Source organism: Oratosquilla oratoria, chromosome 3 (genome assembly GCF_046742065.1).
Source record: "Oratosquilla oratoria isolate Oo_2021 chromosome 3, ASM4674206v1, whole genome shotgun sequence".
Lineage (NCBI taxonomy): Eukaryota > Metazoa > Arthropoda > Malacostraca > Stomatopoda > Squillidae > Oratosquilla > Oratosquilla oratoria.
This window is the reverse complement of record NC_134779.1, coordinates 14,788,756-14,811,571: the sequence shown is the minus strand read 5'-3', so window position 1 is coordinate 14,811,571 and position 22,816 is coordinate 14,788,756. Positions and strand designations below refer to the sequence as shown.

Genomic DNA, 22,816 nt, shown 5'->3' with positions numbered 1-22,816 from the left:
TCCAAGGAAGCCCTATTGTCTTTGTAACAGTGCTTATTAATGTCACCTGGAGTTGAACACCCAGTCCACAGCATGAAAGCCATCTTCTGATAGTGACTGGACTGGCATGGTGTGTGGACCATATCCTAATGGCTTAGTTTGTTAGAAATTTTGCTTGTAGCAAGGTTTTTTCGTTTTTTATTTCTACCAAGAAAATCGCATATTATTTTCATGTATTATAATTTACAAAATTAATATTTAATTTTCTAATGCTATATCGCATAGGTATGCACAACTGAAATAATACCGGAGTTTGCCTGAAGTGATATAGTGCTCCTGTTAGAACATTAGAAAGAAGGAGACTGTAAGGTCCATTACAATCCATCATCTCCCACCCATGAAGTTATCTGTTTCATAAAACAACTGATAGTTTCAGCACTCACTACATGGTTATTAAGTCCATTCCATTCATTGACCAACCTATTAGTAAAGCAGTTCTTGCCTATTTCCTTCTTAAATCTAAATTTGACCAATATAAATCCATCATTACAAGTCCTACCCTGTTGTCTTAATATGATGACCTTATTTGCATCACCCTTGTTATCCCCTTAACCGGCAAGGATGAGTAAACTGGTCTTAGCTAATTTTTCTTTTTCAGAGTGCGACGAGTAAATTTGTCCAAAGATAATGTTTCAAAAACAGGCACAGACGAGTATAATCGTTGAATTAGGGCCCTTCTTAGCCATCAACAAGTATACTCAGTGAATTGTATGTCTGGTAGCTTTGTCTTCTGCCTCGGGATGCATTTGTTAGTGATAAGGTGTCAGTCAAATTAAGCAGACTCATTGCTTTTGAGCACATACACTTTTTTTTTTTTTTCTATAAATTATGCCTAGATATCGAGCTCAGATGAGAATGACTATGAAGCTTCACTGAAAAGCTTAGATACATCAGTCAAGAGTGCAAGTTCATCTGATGATGGCTATTCTCTCTCATGTGAGGAGGAGGATTTACGACATTGGTGTGGATATGATGTGTTGGAACAAAAGATGCTTCCTCTACCACCACACTTCCCATTCACTGGAAATCTTGGGTTATCAAATGTAAAATAAAATATAAAAAAAGGAGTAAAATAAGTGTGTAATTTCTTTTTACTTTTGATTCTAAAGTTGGGAAAAAGACAAAAAAAAAAAAAGGAAAGGCGAGTTATCTTGTCTTTGCTGGAAATGGTATCTTCAAAATAAAATTTCAAGTAAAATATTGGTAACAGATAGAAATAAAAGTTATTTTCATAATCAGCATGAAAAATACTTTTGAAAAAACAATAAAAAAAATTGTCTTAAAAAGAAACGTTTCCTCCAAAAAAAGTTAAATCTTGAACACCTCTATTAGATCACCCCTCACTCTGCATCTTTCCAGAGAGTGTAAGTTAAGGTGCCTAAACCTCCTTGCAAGGTAAATTTTTTAGCCTATGTATCATTTTGTTCATTCACCTCTGTACTAATTCTACTGAATTGATATCCATTCTATAGGATGAAGACCAAAACTGTACTGCATAGCCAAGGATGCATCTAATGCCAGATAGAGTTTGATAATTACCTCTGCACTTCTATTCATAACCATCCTAGCAATGAAACCTAATGCTCTGTTAGCTCTATTCCTGGTGCAAATGCACTTTTTCCTGCATTCACTAAAACTACCAAGTCTTTCACACAGATTTCTCAAAAAATGTGTTATCTAAGCTATATCCATTGTTGGGGTTGTGTAACCCTATGTTTAACACACTGTACTTTGAGATGTTGAAGTCCATTTGCCATTTTGCTGACCATGTGAACAATTTGTGATCTTCCTGCAGAATATTGATATTTTTTCCTGACCTAATTAGGTGTCCTATTTTAGCGTTGTCCACAAACTTACTAACATCACTATTAATCCCATTGGCCAAGTGGTTTATATAAATGATGAACAATAAGGGACCCAAAACCAAGCCCTGGGGAACTGGATTTTACACTGTTTATGTGACCCACCGTTTTCTGTCACTGATCCAAACTTTAATCCATTCAAACACTTTTCCTCCTATGCCATGGTCTTTGACTTTAGTAGTCTCTGGTGGAGCACCTTGTCAAATGCTTTGCTAAAGTTATCTCCAAATTTACTAACGTCACTATTAATCCCATTGTCTAAGTTATTTATATATATATATATATATATATATATATATATATATATATATATATATATATATATATATATATATATATATATATATAAAATGAACAATAAGTGACCCAAAACCAAGCCCTGGAGAACTCTACCAGAAACACTCCCCCTTTTCGATTATACACCATTTATGGTGACCTGCTGTTTTCTGTCACTTATCCAAGCTCTAATCCATTCACTTTTCCTCCTATTCCATGGCCTTTGACTTTGTTTAGTAGTCCCTGGTGGGGCACCTTGTTCAACAATTTGCTAAAGTCAATGTAAATAACATCGTAACTATCATTGTTATCTGACACCTTGTTTACATTAATAGTGTAGAAAGATAAAAGATTAAACACACATAACTTACCCTTGGAGAACTCATGCTGTGAGTCATGAATCAAATTATGTCTCTCAACATGATCTCTGATTCTATTAGCTATTATTGATTCAAACATTTTACCTATAACTAATGTCAAACTGATTGCCTTGTAGTTGCATATAGACGATTTATCTCCCTTTTTGAAAACAGAAACAATGTTTGCCTGCCCCCAAGGAATAGGCACAAAACCAGCGTCTACTGACTTATTAAATATTTCTGTTAACTGGTTGCAGATTTCAAATTTACACCCTTTAAGCACTCTCGGAAACTTCTTATTTGGACCTGGGGATTTTGGAGCTTTAAGTCTTTCAATCTGTTTGACCGCTGCTAACTTACTAATGCCAATATTAGTCTACTTCCTTCATCCCCACTGAAAATGTGATTGCAGTCAGGTACCATATCTAACCTCCTCTTTGTAAACACCAAGAGAAAATATTTGTTAAATGCCTCACTCATTTTTTCCTCCGATTCTATCATGATATCTTTTTCATTTTTAATTGGGCCTATCATTTCCTTATTTTTTGTTCTATAGAGATGAAAGAAGCCCTTTGGGTTGGATCTTGCTTGTCTGGCAACCTTAATTTCATAGTTATGTTTCTCTACATATGTTCTATTTAACCAGTCTTGCCATATTGTTATATTTGGATCTAAAGTGTGTTTCCCCATTTTTTATTCTGGTGTAAAGTCCTCTTTTTAGTCTGATCTCATTTTTCAGGATGTCCATCATTCATTTGGGAATATTACTATTCTTCCATATTACCTTGAGGGAATTAATTAATTTTGTATATTTAAACTTAAAGCTGTTAGGTTACTGTACATTTCATCCAGATCACTGACCAGGCTGTTGACCGTGTGTTTGTAAATGACCTGACCCAATGTATGCATACAGTATTACCCTCTGTGACCCAACACCTGACTGTGCTAATAATATCCTAGATACTTTCTCATCTTATCAAAATTGGCTCTCCTGAAGTCTGGTAATAGAATATTATTTATGCTATTTAATTCTTCTCATATAATATTAGATCTCATTTTTTGGTGATCACTAGAGCCTAGACTATCTCCCACTTTTTAATTTCTTGTGAGATGCTTATTATTAGTTGAAAGTAGGTCCAGAGTATTCTCTCCCCTCATAGAATTGGTAATAATTTGTTTTAGGAAATTATCCTTCACCATATCTAAGAAATTTTGCTCTTCCTGATCTATTAAATTTTCCCTGTCAATATTTCTATAATTAGAATTCCTCATGATCACAAAATTTTTGTATGGGGGCACCATGCAAATTCCATGAATCAGGGGATCAGTCTGCTCAGTGCTGAGATTAGGAAGTCTACATAGGTGGCCAATAATTAATTTCTTATTCTTGCCTATAGTCTCCACCCAAATAGATTCTGTACTTTCCTCTTCCTTAATTGAATTGTTGATAATAAAGTTAGCTGTGATTTTGATGAAAAATGCTACTCCTTCCCCACTCCTGCTATGCTATCTTTGTGAAAAAGCTTATATCATTCCATCTCAATTTCCAGGAGGAAATGTCTATTAGCCATATTGATCCAGGATTCAGTAATAGCTATAAAACAAAATCTCTCTATGCATGTTTTACCTTGCAGCAAATAAAATATATTTATTACACTTCTGCTGTTTGTACAGTAAACCTTTAGTGTATCCTCCCTCCACCTGATTAAGTGATTCTTTTTACAGTCCCTCTCTGAGCTCTTTCTATTGCCTAAACTATATCCCAACATTTACCCCCTGATTCCCATGTAATCTACCCAAAAAAACTCTGCATGATGCCTACTTCTTGCTCAAGGGACTCAGCAAGGAGCAGAAATCCTCTGAGTGACAAGTGCACCCTGTCCCTTGTATACAGATGATTCTTATCATATAAGTGGTCCCAGTTGTCGACGAATGCCCATGCATTGGGCTTACAGTGTTTTGCCAGCCTGCAATTCATTGCAATAGTTCTGGAATGCCACATTCCTCCAACTTATGCCTTATCTCTAATCTTATCTAGTGTATCCTGGAACTGTGCAAATAATTCCTTACTCCCTAACTTACCAATGTCATTTCCTTCTGCACTCAAGCAAACAATTGGTCTCTCACCTTACCTGACCATGCACTCTCCAATCCTGTCTCTGACATCACCTATCCCCACTCTAGGAAAACACACCTGGGTCCTATGCTTCTTATCTTTGTCACAAAAGGCCCTATCTAAATATCTCCCCTGGCTATCCCCTACAACCAAAATCTTACATGTGGGCAGGGATCTAGTGACTGCCCCACCCTTCTTCCATTGCATCATTGTTTCTTCTTGTAGACCTCCATGTTTTCTTGGTCACCATTTTCTATCCAGGTTCCAAACATGGTTTGTTGTCCATGTTTTGGGCTTTTGAGCAAAACACTATTCTCCTCTGTAAGGCCCTCAGCAGTCTTCTCTAAGGCTACAATTCTACTACATAGAGATTGTACCTCTTTAGTGCTGATCACTGAAACACAACCACTCACCATCTCACTGTTTGAAGCAGCTACCCCAGTTTGACCTGACCTGAATGATGCCTACTACTCAGCTTCTGTTGGCGAGTGTGGATTTGGCAACAATTTATTAAATTTTTGTTCAAATTAAAGTAAAGTAAAGCATATTAAATGTTGGGATAGTTTTGTGGAAATTTTGGGTTGTATGTATATATAGCAAACTAATGTATCTGGTTTGGTTTCTTTCATATTATTTAAGTATCAATCCTCTTGATATCATAAGGCTTAAGTAAGATCATATTGTATTTTTCAGGTCACATCAATGGAAGAGGACTAACCCAAGCTCAGTCTATGCTGTTTCCATACCATGTAGTGAAGATCAGTTGCAAGACTTGCAGAAGCAGGAACACAACAGATTGCCTGAGAATGACACCCATCTAGGTGCAGTAGAAACCTGTTTGCATAAAGTTGAAAGGCAAACTAAATCAACACTAACTAAACAGAGAGTAAGTAATCATATCAGTGGTGCTGTCACAGTTAGATAATAATAACCCACCAGTGGCTGGTAATGGTTCTTGCCCCCTACATAGATCTCTTGGAAGAAACTTCAGACTGTTGTTTGTGTTATATTAGTGTGAGACTAGTTCTGTCACACTAGCTAAAAGTAGTAGGAGTGGGGGGCAATTATTGGTTGACAGCTCTCTTGATATGAAAAGATGCAGGAAATGAAGTTGATAGAGAGATCCTGGGCTCAGTCGAGAGACTATCACCTCATCCTCTATGAGAAGGTGAGGGTGTTCCTGGGTTTTAAAGATGAACAGTAGAGATAATGATTCTCTCACATCCATTTTTGCAGGACCATCACTAGCTGGTTTCTCTCATTGATTCCTCATTTTTGGATTAATGGAGGAAAATGTACTGACTAAATAGGCATAATACCTCCAATTGCATTTATACAGGGGTTTTCTGTTTTCCAAAGATATATGTATGATTATTTGGCTAATTTTAGTATACAGGAAAAGAGCTACACTTGTGGAGTCTTATCTTATTCTCCATGTCATCTGTTAGGCTATTCCAGTGCATCTTTTTTTGAAATCTGTCTTTCCTCACAACCTTTTTATTTTGTTTCCATGAGTTAATGATACCTTTCCACCCCAAGCCAGGAGATCTTTAGTTTTGTCAACTCCTTTCTGTGACCTGAAGAGCACAATTTAATGAAGTGTAATAAGGAATAGGTTGTGGGAATGAACACACAAAAAAAGACTGCACAAGGCAGTGATTGTTACTATGGGACTATATAGAGCAGAGACTTGAAATGTGAAGGAAGCAGAAAAGAAGAGTATACATGTTTGAGATAAAGTGTTCAAGAAGTATGATGGGAGTTATGAGGATGGATAGAGTGAGAAATGTAGAGGTGAGGCAGAGTGTGGGGTTGGAAAAGGAGTTGGCAGATAGGCTTGATCAAAGAATGCTGGGATGGTTTCAGCATGTGGATAGAATGAGTGAAGAAAGACTAGCAAGAAAGTGTGGAAAACAGAAGAAGATGGAGGGAATTTGAGGGTGAGATGTAGATGGATGGGATGATGGGGGTATTGGATGGAAGAGTTTTTATTGAAGAAGTTAAGGAAAGGGCAAAAGATAGGTGTTAATGGAGAGTGATCATAAATACATAAGGAAATTACTTATTCTGAAGGGATTTCTTCTTGTCTGCTTTATATATTTCTAAGTGGATGAAGATGGGGATTGCCATGTAATGAAATGGTTGGGTAAACAGGTTTCAGCTGTTAAGCTCTTGTATTGTGCTGTATCATGTTGCATTTTTTGTCATCTGAGCAAGTATAGGGAAAGGGATGATTCTTCATCCACAAGGAACTAAGATGGGAGGGACAACAAATGGTGTAAAATGGGTGTATGTTTGACCTGGCCACCCCTGTAAATGTAGGGGAAAGTCCTTTTTATATATATTATTATAATTGCTATTACTTATTAGATGGTTAAATGGGTGTCATGCAGGGTGTCTAAAAAAAGGAGGCACAGTGATGGTGGACTAGCTGGTGAAGTTGTTTAATGTTTGTCTAAAAGAGGGTAGAGTGCTGGAGGACTGGATGACTGTGTAGTTCCACTTTACAAGGGAAAAGGGGACAAGTGTGAGTGTAGTAGTTTCAGAGGGATCAGTTTGTTGAGTGTAGTTAGGAAGGCTTATGAAAGGTTTTTGATTGAGAGGATTAGGAGAGGAACAGAGGGAATAATTGGTGAAGAACAGTGTGGGTTTAAGACAGGTAGGGGCTACATGGATCAGATCTTTGTATTTACCTAGTTGTATCTTATGGGAAGGGGAGCTATGCTCATGGTGTCCCATCTTTGTATCTCAGAGTGTCTAGTTTGCTCTTAAATTCATGTATAGTTTTTGCACACACTATTGTTTTGTCTAGTTTGTTCCAGATGGTTTGGACACATGGAAAGAATGAGTGAAGAAAGACTAGTAAAAGAGGTATAGAAGGCAGATGTGGAGGGAGTGAACATGAGGGGACGTCCTAGGATGAGGTGGATGGATGGGGTGAAGGGGGCTTTGGGGAAGGGGGGAATGTCTCTTGAGGAAGGACAGGAGAGGACAGAAGACAGGCGTGAATGGAGAATGGTTGTATATGGATGATGTTGTGATTGCATGAGGTGGAATGGGCAGGGGGGTGGGGGGTGAGGTAGTATATATGAGCAAAATTTGACGCAGCCCGAAGGGATTTCTCCCCGTCCTCTCCTTTTATGCAATGGGGGGACGGAGAGGGGGGGTCGCCGATTTAATGAAGCGGCCTTGCTGTGTCTGGCGACACTGCTTGTGACCCAGGGCAGTGGACAAGGTGCAGGGATGACCCGTCATCCAGGAGGTTCTCAGATAAGAGGGAGGGTGGAGGGGTGTGGAGTGTATTCAGGGATTGAATGGGTGGAAATGATTCTATGCCTTTCCCTTTTTGGCTACCTCCCTGGTAAGGGGGAAAAAGCCTTGGTATATGTATGTATGTCTGTATGTTCCAGACATCCACTCTGTGTGGAAAACTTTTCTTCTTCTTCTTCTTCTTCTTCTTCTTCTTCTTCTTCTTCTTCTTCTTCTTCTTCTTCTTCTTCTTCTTCTTCTTCTTCTTCTTCTTCTTCTTCTTCTTCTTCTTCTTCTTCTTCTTCTTCTTCTTCTTCTTCTTCTTCTTCTTCTTCTTCTTCTTCTTCTTCTTCTTCTTCTTCTTCTTCTTCTTCTTCTTCTTCTTCTTCTTCTTCTTCTTCTTCTTCTTCTTCTTCTTCTTCTTCTTCTTCTTCTTCTTCTTCTTCTGTCTTCTATAAATGTCCTTTTTGAGTTTGTTTTCATGTCCCCTTGTATTTTAGACTTTTATGGATTTAGAAAAGGCTTATGACAGGTTAGGAAGGCACTGTGGAAGATATTGCAGATATATGAGATAGGAGGAAAGCTGTTAAGAGTAGTCAAGAGTTATTATGAGAGTAGTGGAACCTATATTAGAATTAGAAATAGAGAGAGTGAGTAGTTTGAGGTAAAGGAGGGACTTTGCCAGGGATGTGTTATGTCGACTTGACTGTTCAATATATACATGGATGGGGTGGTGCAAGTGACAAATGCAAGAGTAATGGGCCAAGGATTGGAGATGGTTAAAGAAAATGGAGAAAAGTGGAAGATAAGCCAGTTGTTGTTTCCTGATGACACTGCGCTTGTAGCAGGATTGGAGGGATTAAGGAAATTAATGACAGCTTGGGAAGGTGTGCAAAAGAAGAAAGTTGAAGATAAATGTGGGTAAAAGTAGAGTGATGAGATGGACAATGGGAGAGGATGGCAGCAAATTGGAAGTGAGTATTGAGAGAGACTGGAGGAAGTGGATAAGTTTAGATACTTGGGTGTGAATATGGTGGGAAAGGGAGGAGTGAAGGTGGAGGTAGAATGTAGATCGAGAGGAGCAAGTAAATACCTTGGGGGATTAAAAAGTGTAATGAGAAATAGACATTTGGGAATGGATGCTAAGAGAAGTGCATGAAGGGATGATTTTGCCAACAGCACTGTATGAGTCAGAAACATGGAACATAAGAGAGGAAGAGTTTAAATGTGAGATGAAGTGCCTGAGAAATATGGTAGGGGTTACTAGGCTGGATAGAGTGAGAAACAAGGAGGTAAGGAGGAGAGCGGGGGTGAAAAAGGAGTTGGAAGATAGGGTTGATGAAAGAGTGTTGGGATGAAAGAGGTAGAGGGAGTGAACATGAGGGGGCAACCAATGATGAGATGGATGGGGTAAAAGGGCATTGGTAAAGAGGGGAATGTCTGTTGAGGAAGGCAGGGAGAAAACAGAAGGTAGGGGTGAGTGGAGAATGGTTGTGTATGGATGATACTGTGATGCATGGAAGGGAATGAGTGGGGTGGTGAGGGACTATGTGTGAATTATATTGTGATGCAGCCCAAAGGGATTTCTCCGTCTTCTCTTTTTCTGCTTGAGGGAACCGAGAAGGGGTATGTCAATTAAATGAAGCAGCCTTGCTTTGGATGTGCTGTGTCTTGCTGCATGGCACTGAGTGAGATGCAGGGATGACCCATCATCCAGGAAGAGCCAAGAAAAGAGGAAAGGAAAGGTGGTGAATGAGAGTAGAGTATGTGGGGATGAAATGGGTGGGAATGGATTTATGCCTTTGATTTTAGCTACTTCCCTTGTCAGGGGGAAAACCCCCTGATGTGTGTATGTACTTACTAGTTTTGCTTATACTGTATTGTATGATTTAATAAAGTGTAATTGTTATAATTTTGTAACCATACATTTCAGGAAAGGAAAGCATTACCAGTAGAACCACAGATAACTTTTGAAAATCAGTATGAAAAATTATCTGAAACTGTCACACCCTTATATATGGTGAGTGGTAATTTATTTGTTAATTTTATCATGACCGTGATAGAGGAGAAAGAATACTGCCAGTAAGTATTCCCACTTGTGTCATAAAAGGCAACAAAACTGGGATGGGGATAGGACTAGGCATCCTAGGGATATTCATAAAAAAAAAAAAAAAAAGAGAGAGAGAGAGAGAGAGAGAGAGAGAGAGAGAGAGAGAGAGAGAGAGAGAGATCTGTGAGGACTTTCCCAACCAGAACCCTAAGGTTTGGGTCTTTTAATCTCTTCAATACAAGTCAAATTCTCATGCACAGCAATGGATGCCTAATGTACGATGCATCACATTACTTGCATTATAAAATATAAAGTCATTGTAGTATTGTTGTTGTGGCAGAGTAGCATGCAGTTGATACTTTAGGGCCTATATGGGGCATCCCTAGGGACCAGAGTCACACATCATTTTGTCTGTGATAGAGGAGGACTCTGCTCACAGAGAAATAATGAAACTTTTAATATACTGCTACTGTCCCTCCGTTATGCTGTCCCTCAACCCCTTGTTGCTGTCCTGTACCATTTCTCTGAATTTCATTTCCTTGTTTCGCCTACCCTGTGGTAGGGGGAAAAGAATGCTGCCACCAAGTATTCCCACTTGGATCATAAGAGGCGAGAAAAATGGGACAGGGATTGGGACCAGGCATCCTTCTCCCTATAGCCCCACAGGGGACATTCCTAAAAAAAGTAAAGGCATAACAGGGTCTAGGACAGGGGTGGGAAACCTTTTTGTGCATGAAGGCCACCTTACAATTCATCGTCCCACATAGATGCCGCACTGAACAATTTTTTTTTTTTTTTCAATTATCTTATCTCTTTTTATAATAAATAATATATTTTTTAAATAATAGATAATATAATTTTTTAAATAATATGTATGTCAAAGGCCGCACTTGATGGCCCGGAAGGCCGCAGGTTCCCCACCTCTGGTCTAGGAGTTTTCCAACCAGCACCCTAAGGTCTGGGTCTTTTAATGTACATGGATGTGGTACAGATGAGAGTAAAAGGGAAGAGATAGGTAGTGTGTTAGTGAGAAGAAAGATGGATGTGTTGACTTTGAGTGAAACTAAGTTGAGAGGGAAGGGTGAGTGTGAGTTTGGGAGTGTAGTTTGGAGGTTCTCAGGATTGAAGAGAGGGTGAGGGAGAGAAGGGGTGGCTGTACTAGTAAGTAAAGAGATAGGTAAACATGTAGTGGAGTGGAAGTAGGTTTCTTCAAGGATAATGTGGATGAAGGTGAAACTGGGAAGGCAGATATGGGACTTTGTAAGTGCATATGGGCCTTGTAGTGAGAAGAGTGTAGAGGAAAGGGAGGGTTTTTGGATAGATTTAAATGAATACATAGAAGGTTTAGGGAGAAATGTCAATGTAGTGGTATTGGGAGATCCCAATTATAGGATAGAGACAAACTAATAGATGGAGTGGTTGGAAAGTGTGGGGATGTGTCTAGAAAAAGAGTAGATGATAGCAAACATATTGTATAAGAAGAAAGTCAAGCATAAGTACACATGGGAGAGGGTGGCGGGTGGGAGATAAGGCTTTAATGGACTATATAATGGTAATAAGGAGAACAATAGGAAGAGTTTTGGATGTATATGTTCTTAGGGGAGAGAGTGGGTGAATATCAGATCATTTTTAGGTGGAAGGTAAGTTGAGAGTGGAGGATAGATGGAGAAAGAGAAAAAGGACAGAAGGTAGGGAGGTGCTTAGAGTAAACTGCTTAAATAAGAAAGAAAAGGAGGAGTTCAAGAAGAATCTGATAAAAGAATGGTAGGGAGTGAATAGAATAGAACCAGGAGTGGAGGAGGAATGGGGATTTTTCAAGGAGGGAATCAGAAAGTGTGCAAAGATGGTATGTGGAACAAGGAGGATGGGAGGAAATAGAAGGAAGGGTATTGAGTGGTGGAATGATGAAACAAAGAAGGTTATAGAAAGAAAAAACAGGCATTCACAGTTTGGTTACAAAATAGGATGAGAGAATCATATGAGATGTACAAAGAAAAAGAAGAAAAGTAAAACAAGATAAAGGAGGTAAGAAGGAGAACAGATGTGGAATAGAAATGTAACAGATAAATATGACAGAAAATATTGAAAGTAATAAAAAGATGTTGTTGCATTGTTTTTTACCCAGGGCAGTGGGTGAGATGCAGGGATAACCCATCATCCAGGAGCCAAGAAAAGAAGGAATGGGGGTGGAGTATGTGGGGATAAAATGGGTGGGAGTTGATTTATGCCTTTGACTGTGGCTACCTCCCTTGTAAGGAGGAAAAAGCCTTTGGTATATGTATGTATTATTATCATCATCATTATTATTATCATTATTATTATTATTTTTATTACTAGTATTATTATAATTATTATTATTAATAATAATATTCATGGGAAAAAGTGTTCCTACTAAATAAAACTGTATGGCATTAACCAAAATAAAATCTCAAATTTGGATATTGACATGGAGTCTTTAATGATGTAATGAGTCTAGACTTTCATTTTTAAGTTGTCAGTTCCCAGAGGTATCTGCAGGTTTCTTGCGAGAGAGACCAGGGGCAATGGTGATTGACTTTCTGCTTAATTTTTTCCCCCTGTGCAACTGAACTTTAGCCGTGTGGCCTCTACTTTTGGATACCACTAGTACTTTATCCTTAGATTGATTGATATATTAATTTTGTATGTTATTCTCTAGAAACCCATATAAAATTTCTTCACCAGTCTCTACAAGCCCACTTTGGTCCCTCCTAGCAGAGCTGTCATCTGCACATACTGCATTGCTTATCATCCACACTTGCACATTTTTTCTACCCTCACTCCCCTATTCTTGCATTCACTTCTTTCATCATTCTATCCATAAATGAAAATATTGACTGTTACCATAGAAAAATTTGATGTCTAAATGTGGAAAATGTTGGAAATTACATTTTAGTTTTGAAAACAGGTTCCATACAATGAACAACTCAGAATGAAGGAACAGAAAATGAAGGGCATATTAAAGATACTGAAGAAGCGGTTAATTGATGTGAAGGCACCTTTGTTTGGGACCAAAAAAGGTCTACCCTGTTACCTGGACCAAATTAGAGCTTCAGTAAGAATAATGATACAGTTATGTGTATACATTTGGTTTTATTGTAGATAATTAAGCTACCTATTTTAGCATTACAAGCCAGTTTCCTGCATTATTTCTAGTACTGTAATTGCCTAATTTTATCTGATGAATTGTAGTTAAAATTTTAGTTAATGCACAAATTTGCTTTGAAAACTATTTTCTTTGCAGCCAGATATTTTAGCATACCGAAATAAAGATGAATTTGGAGTCAAGACTGGTGTTGATGGCAACCCAAAGACAGTTGGATTTTACATTGGTAAAGGTTCAGAGCACAACTTGACTTGTGTTCCTGCAACACATCTCATCAACATGCGAGAATCACACAAAGAAATTGCCTCTGTAAGTCAGTTGTTCAAGCATATTTTCATATAAAAATTGAACATTAGCCATTGGTGTAAATGAAATGTTTTTGTATTTAGTTTAATTTTTATTTTATATACAGAGCAGGCAATCTTATTCTTTGCCCTATAAATTCATGAATGGATGAGGGGGAATGGATGCCATGTAATGAAGCAGTGGGAGTAAACCAGCTCTGGTTGTCAGGTTCTGCTGTAGAGATGTTGTGTCTTGCTACATTGGTCTTGACTCATGCAGTGGGCAGGGAACAGGGGTGGTCCTTTATCCACAAGGAGCTTAGATGAGTGAGTGTTGGATGGGTGTGAGATGAGTGAAGGGTGAGCGCATACTTTGGCTGCCCAACCTCCCCTGTAAGAAGGAAAGGGCCATTTGACATATGTATGTATATACTTTATATACAGTAAGTCTATCTGTATACCAAGGGCTTCTTTCCCCTTGTAAGGGAGGTATCCAAGTCAAAGGCATGCACCCACTTCCACCTACTCCACTCCTATCCAGGACCCTTGTTTCCCTTTTATCTTAGCTCCTTGTGGATGAAGGGTCATCCTTGTCTCCTGCCTACTGCCAAGATCAGAAATAATGCAGTAAGTACATTATGAATATTCATAAGGATATTGTGAAGGGCATACATGTACCAAAAGACCATTTTCCTATTTTATATGCTCACTTACACATCTCACCTCTCACCAGCAGAGCCATTCATTCTCTTTCTTTCCACCTTTCTACCTATCATACTCCTAAACTCAGCAACACCCTTTCAATTATGTACCATACTGTATATGTACAGAAAGGCCCTTTCAGTCAAAGCATATACCTACCTTTCATCCATCCCACACCTGTCCAGCAACCCATTTGTTATCCATATGTCTTAGCTCTTGATGAAAGGTTATCCATGACTCCCATCCACTGCTTGAAGTGGAGTCATTGCATTCTCTTCCTTGCAGAGTTTTCAGAATTTCATAAGAAGCTCTCAACATCCTACCTGTCTTAGATTTGATGATGGAGGCATCTGGAGAAACATAACAGTTCGATCAGGCTCCACTGGTGAAAAAATGGCAACTGTTACAATTCATCCACAGGAGTTACACAATGAAGAGATATTGGCAATAGCTGCTGATTTAAAACATCATTTCTCTGAAGGGCCAGGTGCTCACTGTCAGCTTGATTCTTTGTATCTACAAGCATGGTAAGAACCTTATGAGTACAACAGGGCCAAAACCCCATTCTCTTTTCTGTGGTAATGAATTTTATTCTAACTAATGGTGATGATGATAATAATTGTTGCTTCAAGTTTGAAAAGTGGCTGGCAGTGGTCTTTGAAGCCTCCAATAGATCTCTGGTGACCAATAACTGGTACCTTCATGTGATGGTCCTACAGAATAGACAACAATGTCTCCTTTTCAAAACCTGTCAACCCCCTCTCACCTCTATCAGGGGGTGCAGCCCAGAGGAGCGGACACTTTATGTCCAGACTGGGCCCAAAGTCTTTCAACTTTGTCTCTATTTCTTACACCTTTTCATACATGGAGAGTTAACAAGGAACTGCTCTCCTTCTCTTACTAATCTTTATATTTACTTATACGTTTATTCTTTATTTTTTCTCATATGTGTGCAAAGAGTGCTAATTTACGTACATATACCAATGGCCATTTCCCCTTACAAGGGAGGTAGCCAAAAAACAAAGGCATAAACCAATCCCACTGATTCTATCCCTACATACTCCACTCCTGCTCACTCCCCTCCCTCCCTCTTATCTTGGCCCCTCCTGGATGATGGGTCATCCCCGCATCTCATCCACTGTCCTAGGTCAGAAACAATGTAACAAGACACAACACATCCAAAGCAAGGCTGCTTCATTTAATTGGCAACCCCCCCTCTCCATCCCCTCATGCAGAAAAAGAGAAGATGGGGAGAAATCCATTTGGGCTGCATCAAAATATCATACACACATACTCCCTCATCCCCAGTCCCCCACCCACTCCCTTCCATGCATCACAGCATCATCCATACACAACCATTCTCCGCCCACCCCTATCTTCTGTCTTTTCCCTTCTTTGTTCAACAGACATTCTCCTCTTTCCCAGTGCCCCTTTTACCCCATCCATCCACCTCAACCTTAGTCACTCCCTCATGTTCACTCCTTCCACATCTGCCTTCCACACTTCTTTTACTAATCTTTCTTCACCCATTCTTTCCATGTGTCCAAACCACAATACTCTTTCATCAACCCTATCTCCCAACTACCTTTCCACCCCTACTCTCCTCCTCACCTCCTTGTTTCTCACTCTATCCAACCTAGTAACCCCTATCATACTTCTCAGACACCTCATCTCAAACACATTCAAATTTCTCTCTTATGTTCCATGTTTCTGCCCCATACAATGGTGTTGGCACAATCCCTCCCTCATACAGTCTCCTCTTAGCATCCATTCCCAAATGTCTATTTTTCATTATATTTTTTAATTCCCCAAGGCATTTTTTTGCTTCTCTCAATCTACATTCCACCTCCACCTTCACTCCTCCCTGTCCTGCCACATTCACACCCAAGTATCTAAAGCTATCCACTTCTTCCTGTCTCTCCCCCTTAATACTCACTTCCAATTTGCTGCTATCCCCTTGTACATCTCATCACCTTACTTTTACCCACATTTATCTTCAACTTCCTTCTTTCGCACACCTTCCCAAACTCTGTCACTGACTTATCTTCCACTTTTCTCCATTTTCTTTAACCATCTCCAATCTCTGGCCAATTACTCTTGTGTTTACCTCTCGCACCACCCCATCCATGTATAAATTGAACAGCCAAGGCAACATAACACATACCTGGTGAAGTCCCACCTTTACCTCAAACCACTCACTCTCTCCATTTCTAATTCTAACACAGGCTGTACTACTATTGTAAAAACTTGACTATGAGTGAGGTGTGACTAACAAAAAGAATATGGAAATCTGTGGTGGATATTGTAAATTTTAGGGAAAATCTGAGAATGGGATGATTGGATGGGATGGAGATGGCCTTGGGTGCTAGGGGAATGTCTGTTGGAACAGGGAAAGGAGAAGGTAAGGGATAGGTTTGATTGGCAAGGGGTTGTGTATGGATGAGGAATTGATGTGGCCTGAAGGGACTTCTTGTCTACTCTGTAAATCCTTAAGTGGATGAGGGTTACCATGCAATGAAGTGGTATGGATAATCCAGCTTTCACTATCAGGCCGTGCCATGGAGGGGGGGTGTTTTTCTGTATTACCTCTATTTATTTTATTTTATTTTATTTTATTTTTTTAATGGGTGGAGGATGGGTAGATGCTTTGAATCTGCCAATTCTCTTTTTAACTTTTTAACAATTATTCAACCTGTAGAGTTCATTCATGGTGATTTGTATTTCCTTGTTTCTTGTTCAGTAAACACACTCGATGTACTCGTGAGCAAGCACCATATCTTCACCTCATGGGGAAGGAATATATAACAGAAGAATGCTGTAATTTGCACTTTCGAATATCTCCAGATTCATTCTTCCAGGTTAGTGGAGGCCAAGCTTTAGAGAATTGAGGACTTTGCATATTTATGACCATTGTGTACTTATTGTTTTTTCCAGTACAGACAAACCTCTTATCTATGGACCCCCCATCAACAGACTTCAGATGCAACAGACAAAATCTGCAGGCAAAATAAGAAAAAATCTGCAGGAAAAAATATTCCAAATCATTAGCGATGTATTTCAAAATTTGTGGGCTTAGCAGAATAAGTTGTATTACTTCTCAATATGACTGTTTGTGGTGGTGGCCTTTCAGTTGTGAAAAAAGACGGGTATACAGTACAATACTTTAGTGCATGCATGAGAAAGTAGCTGTGAGAAATTATTATTTTTATTAATATATTGTTTTGCTCTCATCATGGCATCAAAGCAGAAGGAAAGTGCAAAAAGGAAATGTACAAACCTAAGTATCAGTGACAAATTAGAGCATCTAAAGAAATTAGAGGCTTGAGATTCAGTGACAAAAGAGTGTGATGAGTATGGTGTAAAGAAACAAACAGTTGGTGATATACTAGTCACACTAATAAGGCCAAAATTGGAGTATGCAGTGACACTATGGTCACCCAGTACTAAAAAGAATACATACATACATACATATACCAAGGCTTTTTCTCCCTTTCAAGGGAGGTAGCCAAAAAGGGAAAGGCATAAAAACACTCCCACCCATTTCATCCCTAAATACACTCCACACCCCTCCCACCCTCCCTCTCATCTGAGCACCTCCTGGATGACGGGTCATCCCTGCACCTTGCCCATCGCCCTGGGTCAGAAGCAGTGTCGCAAGACACAGCACATCCACAGCAAGGCCGCTTCATTTAATTAGCGACCCCCCCTCTCCGTCCCCCCTTGCATATAAGGAGAGGACGGGGAGAAATCCCTTCGGGCTGCGTCAAAATTTACTCACACATACTACCCCACCCCCCCACCCATTCCTCCTCATGCAATCACACATCATCCATATACAACCATTCTCCACTCACCTCTGTCTTCCGTCCTCTCCCTTCCTTCCTCAACAGACATTCCCCTCTTCCCCAAAGCCCCCTTCACCCCATCCATCCACCTCATCCTAGGACGTCCCCTCATGTTCACTCCCTCCACATCTGCCTTCCATACCTCTTTTACTAGTCTTTCTTCACTCATTCTTTCCATGTGTCCAAACCATCCTAATATTCTTTCATCAACCCTATCTCCCAGCTCCTTTTTCACCCCTGTTCTCCTCCTCACCTCCTCATTTCTCATTCTATCCAGCCTAGTAACCCCCACCATACTTCTCAGACACCTCATCTCAAACACATTCAAACTCCTTCTCTCTTCTTCTCTTATGTTCCACGTTTCTGCCCCATACAGTGCTGTTGGCACAATCACTCCTTCATACAGTCTCCTCTTTGCATCCATTCCCTAATGTCTATTCCTCATTACACTCTTTAATCCACCAAGGCATTTACTCGCTTCTCTCAATCTACATTCTACCTCCACCTTCACTCCACCTTTTCCTGCTACACTTGCACCCAAGTATCTAAAACTATCCACTTCCTCCAGTCTCTCTCCCTTAATGTTCACTTCCAGTCTACTGCCACTTTCACCCCTTGTATATTTCATCACCTTACTTTTACCCACATTTATCTTTAGCTTTCTTCTATCACATACTCTCCCAAACTCTGCCACCAGCTTCCTCAATCCCTCCTCCGACCCTGCCACAAGCGCAGTGTCGTCCGCAAACAACAGTTGGCTCACCTCCCACTTTTCTTCATTTTCTTTAACCATCTCCAATCCCTGACCCACTACCCTAGCATTCACCTCTCGCACCACCCCATCCATGTATAAGTTGAACAGCCAGGGCGACATAAAGCATCCTTGACGAAGTCCCACCTTTACTTCAAACCACTCACTCTCTCCGTTTCTAATCCTGACACAAGCTCTACTACTCTCATAAAACCTCTTGACAGCTCCCAAAAGCTTTCCTCCTCTCCCATAAATCTGCTTAACCTCCCACAGTGCCTTTCTGTCTACCCTATCATAAGCCTTTTCCAGATCCATAAAAGCCCAAAAAACATCCTTCCCCTTTCCTATAGCTTTCTCACATATCTGTCTTACCACAAAGATCTGATCTACACAACCTCTACCCGTCCTAAATCCACACTGTTCCTCACCAATTACTCCTTCTGTTCCTCTCCTAATCCTCTCAATCAAGATCCTCCCATAAGCCTTCCCTACTACACTTAACAGGCTAATCCCTCTGAAACTACTACATTCATACTTGTCCCCTTTTCCCTTGTAAAGAGGAACTATACAGGCACTCCTCCAGTCCTCCAGTACTCTACCCTCTCTCCAGCAAACATTTAATAACCTCACCAACCAGTCCACCATCACTGAACCTCCCTTTTTCAGACATTCTTCATGGCATCCATCCAGACCAGGTGCCTTACCTGCTTTCATCATCTTAACAACTGCCTTCACCTCATCCTTCCTTATTTCTCCTCCATTCTCCTCACTCATCACTCTCATTTTCTTCGCATTTCCCACTGCAGCTATCTTTCCTTCCCTATCCTCCTTCACATTTAGCAACTCCCTAAAATATTCTGCCCATCTTCCCCTTACTGCCTTCTCTTCCATTATCATCTCTCCATCTGCACCTTTTACCTTTTCTTCCCTACTTGATTCGCCTCCTCATCCTCACTTAATTTCTTTCCAAAACATCTTTTTATTACTTTCAAAATTTTCTGTCATACTCTTACCCCATTTCACATCTGCTCTCCTCTTTGCCTCCTTTACCTTTTGCTTTACTTCTCTTTTCTTTTCTTTGTACCTCTCATATGACTCCCCCGTCCTCTTTTGTAACCAATCTGTGAAAGCTCGCTTCTTCTCTTCTACAACCTTCTTTGTTTCCTCATCCCACCATTCACTACCCTGTCTTCTACTTCCCCCTGTCCTTCTTGTTCCACACACCATCCTTGCACACTTTGTGACTCCCTCCTTGAACCATCCCCATTCCTCCTCCACACCCATCTCTGCTCCATCCTTTACTCCCTCCCACTCCTCCTTCAGCTTCTTTTCGTACTCCTTCTCCTTTTCCTTTTCATTTAAGGAGTTCACTCTAAGAACCTCCCTACCTTTTGTCCCTTTCCTCTTTCTCCATCTATCCTCCACTCTCAGCTTACCTTCCACCAAAAAATGATCTGATATTCCCCCACCCTCTCCCCTTAGCACATGTACATCCTTAACTCTTCCTATCCTAATCCTATTTACCACTACATAATCCATTAGCGCTATATCTACCACCCTTCCATCCACCACCCTCTCCCATGTGTACTTATGCTTGACTTTCTTCCGAAACACTGTATTTACTATCATCAACTCTCTTTCTAGACACATTTCCACCATCAACTCTCCAAAAAAGAATATAAAGAAAATTAAGTGAATCCAGAGAGCAACTACGAAGATGGCCCCAACACTTTCAAAACTGTCATATGAAGAGAGATTGTCAAAACTAGAATTGCCAACTCTGGAACAAAGAAGAGAAAGAGGTGACTTGTTGACTATCTACAGAATCATGAGAGGTATGGAAGTCCTTGATAGAGAAGACTTACTAAATTGGGATAAGAGAAATACAAGGGGACATGGAAGGAAGCTCAAAAAGGACAGTTATAGAAGAGACCTGAAAAAGAACAGCTTTTCCCACAGAGTGGTGGATGTATGGAACAAACTAGATGAAGCAATAGTGTGTGCATAAACGACACACAAATTCAAGAGCAAATTAGACACAGCGAGATACAGACATGGGACACCACAAATGTAGCTCCCCTTCCCATAACATACAACAAAGTAAATACAGCTAGGTAAATATGCAAAGCTAAGGATAACTCAGAAGTTTTGCAATGAAATTTGATATTGATCGTGCAAAGATGGGAAAGGTGTTGTTCATAATTGTAAGCATATGAAAGTTTCTAAAAGTAAGAAACTGGAAGAAGTTGTGTACAAGTGGTATGTTCAACATTGATCAGTGCATGTGAATGTTCAGGGGACAGAGATTACCAATCATAATTGTAAGCATATGAAAGTTTCTAAAAGTAAGAAACTGGAAGAAGTTGTGTACAAGTGGTATGTTCAACACTGATCAGTGCATGTGAATGTTCAGGGGACAGAGATTACCAATGATGCTAACAAATTAGCATGCAAACTGGGAACTAATTCATTTACAGCTAGTGATGGTTGGCTATGGAAATTTTGTAATTGTCATAGAATTTGAAACAAAGTGAAACATGGAGAATTGTCTAGTGCAGGTATTGATATTGTTGAACCATTCAGACTGAAATATAATGGACTTGTTATGAAAAAAGACTTACAGTTATCACATATTTACAATGCAGATGAAACTGCTTTGTTTTGGCATTTTCTACCATGAAATACCCAGGCATTTAAGCATTAATACAAAATTCCAGGCAAAAAAAAAATCCTGCTTAACTGGGGGTGAATGCATTGGGAGCCCACTGCCTCAAGCCTGTGGTAGAAATCAGCTAAGTCACATTGTCTCAAGGACTGCATGAATGAGTTAAAAAGAAAACAAAAAACACATACATGCATATACCAAAGGCTTTTTTTTCCCTTACAAGGGGGGGTAGCCAAAAAGAAAAAGACATGGAAACCACTCCCATCCATTCCATCCCCTACATAATCCACTCCTCTCCACATCACTCCTTCCCTCTCATCTTGGCACCCTGCATCCTGTCCACTACCCTGCGTCAGAAGCAGTGTCGCAAGACACAGCACATCCACAGCAAGGCCGCTTCATTAATTTGGCGACCCCCACCCCCCTCTCTGTCCTCTCATGCAGAAAAGGAGAAGACAGGGAGAAATCCCTTTGGGCTGCGTCAAATTATTTCTCATACATTCTTCTTCACCCCCCATCCCCCATCCCTCATGCATCACAGCATCATCCATACACAACCTTCCTCCATTCACCCCTATCTTCTGTCCTCTCCCATCCTTCCTCAACAGACATTCCTCTCTTTTGTAATGCCCTTTTTACCCCATCCTTCCATCTCATCCTAGGATGCCCCCTCATATTCACTCCTTCCACCTCTGCCTTCCACACCTCTTTTACTAATCTTTCTTTACTCATTCTTTCCATGTGTCCAAACCATCCCAATACTCCTTTATCAACCCTATCTCCCAACTCCCTTTCCACCCCTGTTCTCCTCCTCACCTCCTCAATTCTCACTCTATCCAGCCTAGTAACCCCTATCATACTTCTCAGACATTTCATCTCAAACACATATAGACCCTAAAGTATCAACTGCATGCTACTTTGCCACAATAACATGCAGCCAATACCCCTCTTGGTTCAATAGTGCCATTTTTAATTATTATTTTTTTAAACTTTTCATATTGCTCCTGAAGATGTTAAGGTTATTTTCCTAAGCGACAATGCACCAGCACATCCAAACACACAAAAAAACTCGTAATCACTGATGGTAGAATCCGTACAATTTTCCTTCCACCTAACACATCATTAATCCAGCCGATGGATCAAGGAGTGATTGTGTCATGTAAACGGCATTATCATCGCAAATATCTAGATGAAGTCTTGGTGGTCATTGAGGAAGAGGAAGATAAGGAAGACGACACAAGAGGACAGTGAACAGTAAACAATATTAAAAATTATAATCTGAAATCTGGCATCTACAATTTTGCGTCAGCTTTGAAAGATGTGAAAATTATAACTTTCTCATAATCTCGGAAAAAATTAATGTTGGGTGAAGATTCTGAACTGGACTTTGAAGGTTTTGTACCAAAGGATTTTCACAAAGTTTTATCATATGCTGGACAAAAAAATGTGAATCTTGAAGATATAAAATTGGCTTAAACAGAATGATGCCAATCC

General features: G+C 39.9%; 1 protein-coding gene across 4 annotated transcripts in view; it reads left to right on the top strand.

Annotated features, from left to right (window-relative positions):
- Window positions 1-22,816, top strand: part of LOC143020703 (tRNA (uracil-5-)-methyltransferase homolog B-like) — a 71,252-nt gene that overhangs the window by 9,709 nt on the left and 38,727 nt on the right. For 3 of the 4 annotated variants that reach the window (XR_012965924.1, XM_076177363.1, XM_076177386.1), the window contains exons 2-7: window positions 5,346-5,538; window positions 9,835-9,921; window positions 12,878-13,024; window positions 13,214-13,384; window positions 14,347-14,588; window positions 16,802-16,919. Coding sequence is in view for 3 of the 4 variants with exons in the window: in XM_076177363.1 (XP_076033478.1) it covers window positions 5,346-5,538; window positions 9,835-9,921; window positions 12,878-13,024; window positions 13,214-13,384; window positions 14,347-14,588; window positions 16,802-16,919 (958 nt within the window). In the remaining variant the exon portion in view is untranslated. Of the gene's footprint in view, window positions 1-1,594; window positions 1,627-5,345; window positions 5,539-9,834; window positions 9,922-12,877; window positions 13,025-13,213; window positions 13,385-14,346; window positions 14,589-16,801; window positions 16,920-22,816 lie in introns of those variants that run through there. The other variant, XM_076177372.1, reaches the window with a different exon arrangement.